The 10,944-nt window shown below is 41.6% G+C and overlaps 1 protein-coding gene across 3 annotated transcripts in view; it reads left to right on the forward strand.

The window, feature by feature from the left end:
- Window positions 1–2,960, forward strand: part of STAU2 (staufen double-stranded RNA binding protein 2) — a 131,273-nt gene extending 128,313 nt beyond the window's left edge. For all 3 annotated transcript variants that reach the window (XM_080938584.1, XM_080938582.1, XM_080938583.1), the window contains one exon: window positions 602–2,960. In XM_080938584.1, the coding sequence (XP_080794710.1) occupies window positions 602–912 (311 nt within the window). In that variant the 3' untranslated portion in view covers window positions 913–2,960. The remainder of the gene's footprint in view (window positions 1–601) is intronic.
- The last annotated feature ends 7,984 nt before the right edge of the window (window positions 2,961–10,944 follow it).

Below are 10,944 nucleotides of genomic sequence, written 5' to 3' on the forward strand. Positions count from 1 at the left end.
TTAAGGGGCTGGCCACTTGGAGTTAGAGCACGCTCCAGTGGGTATATGGGCAACACCAACTGCACTTGTGGTTTCTGGTTTTTTGTTTGTTTTTGTTTTTTAACATGAGGGCAAAGGGTGAACCTAGGAATGGGAGGTGAATGCCATAATTGTGTGGGATTCTCAACTAATCAATAAAACATGTTGGATAAAAAACTAAAAGTACAGTCTTACAAAACAAAACGGTGAGTGTCCACATGAGGAGGACAGCACAGGCAGACCAGTGGATATTAAGTCCGTGCCTCTGCAGGTGACATTGGCTCTTGTCCTCTGCCCCAGCTGGTGCATATTTGGGGATTTTCCTGTTATATGAGATAAAGAAATATTGGACTTGGGAGTGTAGACGCTGTACACTCCCAGCCTCCTCCACATGGGACTTTTACACTAGTGTCAGCCTCTAAATAGATGCTGCTCTTCCTTCACAGGCATCAGGAAGAGGCTCAATGGACAGTTTCTTGTTTCCTTCTTATTACAGCAAAGGGAGCCAGTGATTCCATGATGCTATAATGTGTTTCTGTATTGTTTTAAGTGTATTAAAAGTGTACCTCTATTTTATTCATAGCTCCAAAAGGAATTCTTCATCTTTCTCCTGATGTATATCAAGAGATGGAAGCCAGCCGCCACAGAGTGACCTCTGGCACAACTCTAGGCTACTTATCACCCAAAGATATGAACCAGCCTTCCAGCTCCTTCTTCAGTGTGTCTCCCTCACCGACTAGCTCAGCCCCAGTGGCCAGGGAACTCCTTATGAATGGAACACCTACTGCTGAAGCCATAGGTTTAAAAGGAAGTTCTCCTACTCCCCCATGTTCTTCAGTACAGCCTTCAAAACAACTGGAATATTTAGCAAGGATTCAAGGCTTCCAGGTATGACTTTAAAGAAAAACCAGAAAGAGAGCAAAACTCATTAGCACCAAATCCTTCATTTCTGTTCATCAGAAGGCTCATTCTTGCCTGCTAATGTGGCCTCCATGCCATTAACATTGTAAGTTATTTAGAAACATGAAGACAGAGAAAAGAGTCATAGCACATGCCTTGTTTCTGTCACTTCTGTCCAGGAACTCTGTTGCTGCCTGGCTCTGCTGTATCGATACTCACATTTATGCTCTCTCTAACCCCTACCCCCGTCTGTCTGTCTCTCTCTATCTCTCTCCCCCTTCTCTCTTCTTTTCCATTTCTGTCTCCCTCTCTCCTTCTTCTCCTTCTCGCCCTCTCCCCTCCCCCTCTGCATTCATGTCTCCATCTTTGCTGTGTCCTGCCTTCCAGTTGATCTTGATTGGCACTTCCATCTTGTCAAGTTGTTTTGTAGAAACAGAGGTCTCCCTGGAGACATTTGGTGTTAGTGTTTACATCACTTCCCTCTTGTTACAGTCACGGTTGAGTCCACCTGCTTCTGATTTGATTTTATAGCAGTTTTGAATTTCCCATCCTGCAGCTAGTAATGACACAGGTACATATGTAAGGTCCAGCACCCTTGAAATCTGTTACCTCAGGGGGCATTAAACATGGCACTGAGCAGTAATGGAGTACTGCCCAGTCGTTGGAGGTATAATGAATGTCTATTGTACTGGATCCTGTGCTGCTGAGCCAGGGTAGTAGAGAAGCATCTCCCTCCACTGATAGAGCAGCTGTCTGTTGGTGATCTCAGACCAGCACACAGCTGAGTTGTGTGTATGGATTTGGGAATGAGGCTTCTTCCCTATGTATTCTTGTCCCGTTTCGGGGAAATACCCTATGAAACCAACGATCCTTTATATACATGAGAGATTTTAAAGGAATTGGTAACTGTGGGAAGAGAAGTTCATGTGTGTCGACTCCTAGTTGCCTTGAAAGCCATGTACTGACTGTAACTGTCAACTGACGGGATGAGACTACAGCTTGCGTGTGCACAGGGTGCTCTGGCTCCCCACATTTCACTGCTTCACCTTCCATCTTAGTCTGTAATTTCCTGTAGAAATGCTCTAGATCTGTACTGTTTAGAAGATCATGTATTATAATGTCTCATGGTATCCATCATGCAATGAGAAAGAAGATAATGTGCTGGAAGTATTTTGCATGTTTGGTTTGATTTTTTTTTTTTTAACTTCACAGATTCCTTCTGATTCTTTTAATTCTATCGACAGGTAATTGCTAGTGTTTTCAATCAGACTATCAATATGAAGTTGAAAAAGCTGTTTCCAATTATTGACTCTGTCATCTGAAATTTAAGTGCTTAATTTCAAGTTATAATTCTAGAATTTGTTATTTACCTTAAGAATTACAATAAATCACTGTTTAAACAAAAGACTTTGATTCATATAGTGAAAGCACTAGACTAATATTTAGTTCCACCAATAACCTGCAGAGGATAAATTAAAATAAACTGTGATGAAAGAAAACCACTGCTCCTTTATAAATGTCTGCGAGCGATGGTTCGTCTCTGTGCACACAGCACATGTTGCATTCTGGCTCTCAGCTGAGCTTTGAAGTTTCTAAGTTCCTTATGCATTAGTTCTTGGCCGTGACTGCAGCTATAATCTTAGCCTGTCTTCACTTTAACGAAGTTGTGGTCCGCTACCCCTATTGCCAGCTCATTGCTTAGATCTGTCTCAAAAGCTTGTGCTGAGCTAATATTCTCTCGGTCATGGACAAGGCAAACATCTCCAGGTCTGTGCCCGTGACTTCTACAGCATCCCTGTACCACTTCACTGGCATGAGCTGGTGCTGATGGGAAATGTGCTGCCCATGGGTCAGAGCCTGCAGCCACAAGGCAGACCGCCTTTGGAGAGTAGCCTCCAGTCTGTCATGTGCACACACATCATGCACCCTAGAAGGCTCTTTGTAAGCGTGTTAAAGGGTCTTTCTTGGTAGTTTCTCAGGTAGGAAAACATGGATTTTTTGTTTCTTACATGATTTGATTAGACTGTAGCTAGAAATTACAAGACCAGCTTGTTAGAAATTTTATGCTCTTCTGTTACTTTTATTTCTGGAATTTGAAAACAATAAATTCATTTTCTTTGTTTGTAGGTCAGTACCTTTTCATTTCATTCCACACTGAGTTGTCATTCTTACTGAATCTGTAGACTCTGCTTGGGCCTACCTTTGCACACTGCAGTTTGATTTAAACCTAAGCTACTGTGAGTGTGCTTAACAAATGTGACCGACATCATTCCTAGTCATCCTCTCATTCTCAGTAATACCCATCAAAGATTCTTACATTTGGTATGTGTGTATGTATATGTGTATGTGTGAGCATGTGTGTGGGAGCGTATGTATGTGTATGCATATCTGTGGGCATATGTGTGAGAGAGTGTGTGTGTGTGTGTGTGTGTGTGTGTGTGTGTGCATATGTGCAGGCATTTGTGTGGGAGCGTATGTGTGTGTGTGCATATCTGTGGGCATGTGTGTGAGAGTGTATGTGTGTGTGTGTGTGTGCATATCTGTGGGCATGTGTGTGAGAGTGTATGTGTGTGTGTGCATATCTGTGGGCATATGTGTGAGTGTGTGTGTGTGTGTGCATATCTGTGGGCATATGTGTGAGAGTGTATGTGTGTGTGTGTGCATATGTGCAGGCATTTGTGTGAGAGTGTATGTGTGTGTATGTGCATATGTGTGGGCATGTGTGTGAGAGTGTATGTGTGTGTGTGTGTGCATGTGTGTGGGCATGTGTGTGAGAGTGTATGTGTGTATGTGTGTGCATATGTGCAGGCATGTGTGTGAGAGTGTATGTGAGAGTGTATGTGTCATGTACGTGTGTGCATGTATGTGTGCACGTGCACACATGAGCACATTTGTGCAGATACTCTTGGAAGTCAAAGGCATCAGATCCTCGGGAACTGGATTACAGGTGGGTACTGGGATCTGGACCCCAGTCCTTTACAAGTGCAATCTGTGCTCTTAACTGCTGAGCCCTCTGTAGGCCTCTACCACCAAAGCAGGTATTTTAGAAACAATGTCTTTCAAATCCTTTCACAAATGAATACTTTTTCTCTTAAGTTCTGTTGAGTGCATTTTAATTATCTCGTAAAAACCTAAAAATTCTTACCAATTTATCATTTTTAAGAAAAGTATTTATGTCAATAGTTTGTGGGCCTCAGACATTGTCTAACATAACCAGTCTGCATTCATAACCCCTGCACATTTGAAAGAAAAAGTCAAAGCTACAGTTAAGTCATAGTGTTCCCGAGTTTCCTGTTATAACCTTTGCTAGTCTTTAGTTACAAAACCACACAGTCTTTCAAAGTTATTCGGTTTATCATGAAACTGTGGCAAAGATAGTTGGAAGTCTGAGCATGTGAGCTGATTTTGTCTTAAACACTGCCTTCTTCTTAAAGAACTTACCCTGCTATACTAATATTACCAATAAATAGTAAGAATGACCAGTTGCTTGGTCAAAGGAGTCATGACACTTCATGCTGTCTAAAGCTGCCTAATTCTCTTAGTGTTCTCCCTTCACCCAGACAGCGCTTTAAATTTCATTACATTGGTTGATGGTTGATGGTCAGATGGTTGAGGGTGGGGTTTCTGTGTCTGTGACTGTTTGTGTGTGGGGATCAGAAGAACCTCAGTCCTCCCATCATGGGAATTCCAGGGGTTTGAACTCAGGTCATCAAATGGCTGCGGGTCCCTGTATCTTCTTGCCAGCCTCAACAAAAGGAAGAAAACACTGGAATAATGGATACACGAGAGTCTTCAACTTGAGAATAGCTAAAAAACCACCTACCTTGACACTAGGCAATATGTGTCCTATTTAGGAGACGCTGGCCTAAATAAGAGAAGGAAACTGATATATAGGGAATGGATGTGGTAAACATTATACTATAATTGTGTATATTATATCAGGACCTGGCATGTTTGTGTTTAGAAATCTTTTATTGTGTTGTTCACTTTTTCTTTTTTTTTTTAAATTTTGAGACAGGGCCACATAGAGTCCAAGCTGGCCTTGAATTCACTGTGGAGATTGCCTCAAACTCCTGACACCTCTGCTGTGACATCATGGGTGCTGGGATTACAGGCAGGTGCCACCACTCCTGGCTAGTCTTTATTTTAAACCATACTAGTCGAATCGTGTTTGAAGGCTGATCTCTGTAGTAGGGTTAGTGTATGGTGGGGCCCATAGGCCTGTGGACACTAGTTTGTTTTCACAAGATCAGTGATGAATAGCTTTCTTCGGCCCTTTGCACAACTGGTCTAAACCATCTAAAACATCTGACTGTTTTGAGCTAAAAGAAAATTTGGGTTTAAAATGAAGTGTCATAATATAAGTACTCATTTAAGGCTATATATGGGTTAAATAGAATATTAGTAATACAATAAATTATTTTGCTAATTGTGATTATGTTTTAAATCTTGGCATATTTTAGGGTCTAGAAAATTCTACCTTGGGCTGGAGAGATGGCTCAGTGGTTAAGAGCACTGACTGCTCTTCCCGAGGTCCTGAGTTCAATTCCCAGCGACCACATGGTGGCTTGCAACCATCTGTAATGGGATCCAATGCCCTCTTCTGGTGTGTCTGAAGACAGCTACAGTGTACTCATATATATTAAATAAATAAATCTTTTTTTAAAAAAAATCAAAAGTTTTACTTGATGATTTTGGTCATAGCAACAAAAAAAATTTTAGGAATGTTGAGATGGCTGTGTAAAGACATTGGCCACTAGGACTGGCAGCCTAAGTTTAACCCTCAGGGCCCACATGGTGGAAAGAGAGCCAGCTCCCGAAACTTGTCCTCTGCCCTCCACACACACGCACACACATGCACATACATATACAAGCACACACACATGCACACACATACATGGACCCATGGACACAAGTGAAATACATAAATGTAATTTAAAAATACTTAGCTGTCAAAAATATATATTAGAAACATATAACACTATCCTTTTATTAAGTATAAACAAAATCCGGATCCAAGTTTTTTTAATTGGAATATTTGAGAAAACAAGAACTCCTTATGGAAAATGATATTAAGTTCATAGAATCTTTTAAGTGTTTTAATCAGTTATTGTTGGGGAATAACTTACATTTAGAAAACTCTGGTGATTTTAGTTGTATGGCTGATTCCTTTCTTAAAGGTCTACAACTGTGTGCCTGTTGCTTCCACTATTATGAAAAATATGCTCATGCATCTTTGCAGGAGACCCTCCTTCCCTCCCCAGCTCCACACAGCTGTGGGATCCTTTGTGGCACCAAAGGTGCCTAGTTTTGTGTAAATGGAATACCACAGTTTTGGCCTTACTCCTACCCAGTGGACATTTTGTTCTCTTTGCCGCTGAGTACTAGTTCATCATATGGCTATGCCAGAAATAGTTTCTCGTTTGGCACTGTTATGAATACTGAGATTTTGCACATATGCAAGAGTTTGTACAGACAGTTCCCACTTCCCTTGGGAAAACGGATCGGAGTGGAATTGCTGGGTCATGGTAAGTGTATATACTGATTCTCCTTCAGTTTCTGTCTCCACACCATGGGAGCTCTGCTGCTGTGGTTACTTCCTTACCAGAACTCCTGTTGAGGGCGTGGCGCTGTGGCGCTGACATCCTGGTCTGTGGTTCTCTGTCCCTTAACCAATTCTGTTCTTTAAAGTGTATTCTTCAAGAGGTCCATAGTGTTGACAATGAAATGTGGTCATATTCACCCCTATTTTCCCTTATAACTGCCCCCGAGCCCCACACACCCTCCCCATCTCCTTTCTTCTTTTCTTTTTAAGTATAACCCACTAAGTCTGAGTATTATGCTGATGTATGTGTGCGTGTGGGGCCACCTGTTGGGCTGGGACGCCCAGTTGTCACACTCCAGTGCTTCATAATCACTGTGTCTAATTGCACTTTTCTTATTACTGAGTTATAACACTTCCTTGCACTCACATTTGCATGGATGTTACACAAATGTGCCTTTTGATTTCATCTGAGAAATCCTTGGCTATTAAAGTCTCAAGGACTTTCTTTTATTTTTATATTTTTACAGATAAATCTTAAATTACGTGTTTGTGTGTATTTGTTTTGTTTTGTTTTTCCAATTAGCATACAAGGCAGTATATAGCATCAGATATTCCCTAAGAAAGTGTGTCAGGAGTTTGTCCTCTCCTCTTTGACCTGTTCCTCAATGTCATTCAATTTGAGAAATAAACCGTGGGTTATTGTTTACAGGTGAGTCTTTGCTTTTTGGTCTAGTAACCTGTTAGGCCTTTTGGACTAATCTATAAGCTGTCTTTTTCATTGTAACACCCTGGGCTACACCCCATGAGTCTTTTAGGATCTGCATCTTTTCCCCATATCCTCTCTGTGCTGTGTGATAATTAGAAGCCAGTACTTTGGACTGTGTGCACCCAGATTTGGGGGCCACTCTCTTTTACCTCTCCTTGTATTCAGGATTTACACCCTAAATTTCACATTAATCTGCTAGCCTCCGGCTCACTCATACCTGAAGATAGTGAAGCTGCACTTAGGTTTCTGTCATTTGAGCTGTGCAGACTTGAAGGGTCACCTGTCATAGCCAGCATTCACCGTCTTCCCTGACAGCCGGGGAGTTCCTTCCGTAAACACCTGGCTCTTCTGCCGCTCCCAGCGGCTAAGACTTCAGTTTTACGTTTAGACTATAGGAAATAGACTGTCCGCGGTCACCGCCACCCACAAACACACACAGTTACACTTTTTCCTGCATACGGATTTTGGTCTCTCAAAACAGACGTGGGTCTTCCTGACTTCGATCCTCTGCCAGCCTTCACACGTTTCAAAGTTGCGCCTTATACTGGTACCTGAAAGAGGTTTAATCAATTCATCCTTCTATTACCAAAAGTTAGAATTCTACCAATACGTTTCTCAAATTCCCACTGAATTGAACCTTTAACTACCAACTTGTGATTTTGGCATTTATCCAAGGAAAAAGTGGCAAAATATGAAACAAATGTATATAGACTACGATGTTCAGTATCTAACCTGTTAAGGTAATTCCTCAGATAAATGTACTCTGGCCAGAATTTGAACATCTGACTTCAGCTCTTGGTATTGGCAAAAAGGCTGTCTTTAGATGTTCACAGAGGTGATCTGTCCTAGACTTCTTTTCTGGCTTGTGTGGCTGCAGGTCACAGGCTCCTTCTGTATAAAGTCACTGTTTCCATGTCAGCCCCCACACAGCCTTCTCCGTGCCTCTGTATCTGTGCTCTTTTCTTTGTTCTTTTAAGAAGGTCGACCCTAAACCCAAGATGATCTCATCTTGAAGTAATTAACTTAGTTAACACTTGGCAGAGCTCCTGTTGTTTTTAAGTTAAGGCCTCATTCAGAGCAGAATAGCGCACCTGCTTATCTTTTGGGAGCCTCTGAAAATCTGAGTGTTTATATCTTTAGTTCATTTGGGGGATTCCGGCTGTACTACCTTCAAATGCTGTTTCTATCCCACTTTACCTTCTATCCCTTCGGACTTGACTAATTGTCTCTCAGGTATTAGTCTACGCCAAGGTTCACAAGTCTATGCCTTTTTCTGCTGTGGACTAGACTATGCCATTTCTGAAAAAAAAAAGTTTACTATTTCTCCTTTATCCTCTGGGCTTTCTGGAATTTTTCATAGTTTCTGCTTCTCTGAAGAGACTCGACCCATGGCAGAGTATTTCTCTACCTGTCCTTGGGTGTGTGGTCAGTATGTGTGGTCAGTATAGATTAGCCTTTGGTCTCTTAAGTATGAACCATCCTTTTCTATTTCTTTTGAAACTAAGTGTAGATTACATTTTTGCTGTTTGGAGTGGTGTTTCTGAATAGCTGTATGCTGCTTTCTGCATGGACTCACCCCAAACTTTGTATTTCTTCTCAAACTTTGTCTTCTGAGACAGTAGTCTCTCCTGGTTCTATATCAGCTTTCTATATGAAATGCTGCAAAAGAAAACCTGGAGTTGGCATTAGGTGATTGTTGGTGCATGGTAGCAGGAGTGTAAACTCTTTGGTGATACTGGTGGCCAGTGGTTTTCCTGCAGTAGAGATGGATCTCTGGGTTTGATGCTAATTTACGTAACTGCCATGTGGAATTACCGGCGATCAGCTTTTTTGCCATTACCCTTTTCTGGCCTGGGAGCAGTGTGTAGGCTCACACTGCATTTGGTTATAACCTGCTCCTCTAATCAAGAATAGTTCTGTGCCTTTCATAATCTTGATACTTTTTGAGGAACAGTGATCACTTACTTTGTAAAAAAAAAAATCTAAATTTTCTTTTGATAAATTTTCATGATTTTGAAAAGTAGTTTGAAGTAATGTGGGAAGTTTTTGATTATTTTGGTTTTTGAGACAGGTTCTCGGGCTGGATTTTGCTGTACAGTTGAGCTTCGTTATTCCTTTGCCTCTCCCCTAAAAGTGTTGGCATTACAGAGTTGTGCCACCATGCCTGCTGAGGCAGCGTCTTTTTTTAAAATGAGGCTCTCACAGAGACGAGGCATCCGTCTCTGCTCTGGATGCAGCTGTACTTCCAGTGGCCGGCAATATTCACTCTGCACACAGTGCCTGCTGCTGTGAAGGGAATTGCAGCTCAGTAGACAAACCTGAGGTTGCTAGGCATCCGGGCTTTCCTGACACACAATCCTGTTACGTCTAACACAGACGAGTAGCCCTTCCCCTCTCCTTAGTGATGTTAGGGAAGCTGAGTCTTTTCTGTGCCCTCATCCAACAGGAGGAAGCCCTTACATGTCAACAGGCAGACAGCCCAGTAGCCGGCTGTGAGTTTGTGAAAGGTGTTGTTCTGTAGCAGCAGTATGAGAAAGAACGGTGTGTGGGTCTGTAGCAGCAGTATGAGAAACAGTTTAACTCAGTTCTTTGGCAGGGAGCAGAATAAAGAGTAATTTTTATTTGGACAGCCCACATATAGGGTATGAAAAAGTTCAGCATAATTTTAGGTAAATTTATTCCAAGACAAAACATTTTTCTTATTATAATAGTTTGAATGTTTTTCTCTTTAGAGAAAATGAATCTTTAGGCTGCTGCAATAACTGTTGGAATATAAAAGCATAAAAACCCCAAACCTGGGCCAATTGTCAGCCAGGCAAAGCATTTGAAGATAGCAGTTACTACATGGGTTTGCACATTTCTGAGGAAGCCCTTGAATTGATATTTAAATTTATGACTCCTGCTTTAGTGGAATAATATTTACAAATTAAAGAAAACAAAACAAAGTGCCAGTTCTTAGTTGTGAATGGTTCTAAATCTGCTGTCGGACAGCCTTGGCTGCTTCCTACAGGTCGGCAAGACAGCATCACAGAAAGCACTAGATCTGCTAGAGGATGGGAGGTTGGCTTTTGTAATCTTCCAAAACTGGCTCTACTAATTCTTCTTTCCACCATGAACAAGGTCCTGGAGGCCAGTGGTAGAAACCCATTTTTTCATTTTCCAGAAAGATTTGGCCAAGTTAGCTTAACTACTCATGCATTATATTTGACCATGTCTGAGAATTCAGGTTTCCCTTTAACACGTGAGTTATAACTGATACCGCTTTTTAAGTTAGCAATTTATGAATATCTTTTTATTTCTAAGAAAAATAAAGAAAGCCATATGATACTTAAGAAACATTAGTCGGATTCCAAAGTGTGGCCCTTTAAGGTCTTTTATCAACATACTGTGATTTTGTTCAGTTTGAAACTGGGTGGTACTTAAGAAGTAGTTTCATTTTGGTAGTTTTAGGGACTTTGATCTGGTTTACTGAGCTGTGTCAATGCGCTGGAAATGTGCTGAAGAGTTCCCATCTTCAGCCATGACTTTCCTGGGTGAGCTCTCAGTTTGGCCATTTGTGTTCATGTTGTTTGCCTTTAGTTCTTGAGTCCAGTGCAGTAGCTGGGGAATGCCGGGTACATAGCGCCTGCCTAGAGCTTGGAAGGCAACCATCAGTCTGGTCTGGTTCAGTGCCAGGCTGCAGGTTTACACCTCTCCAGTGCAAGCCCATCACTTC

Source organism: Micromys minutus (genome assembly GCF_963924665.1).
Source record: "Micromys minutus genome assembly, chromosome: 26".
NCBI classification, from domain to species: Eukaryota; Metazoa; Chordata; class Mammalia; order Rodentia; family Muridae; genus Micromys; species Micromys minutus.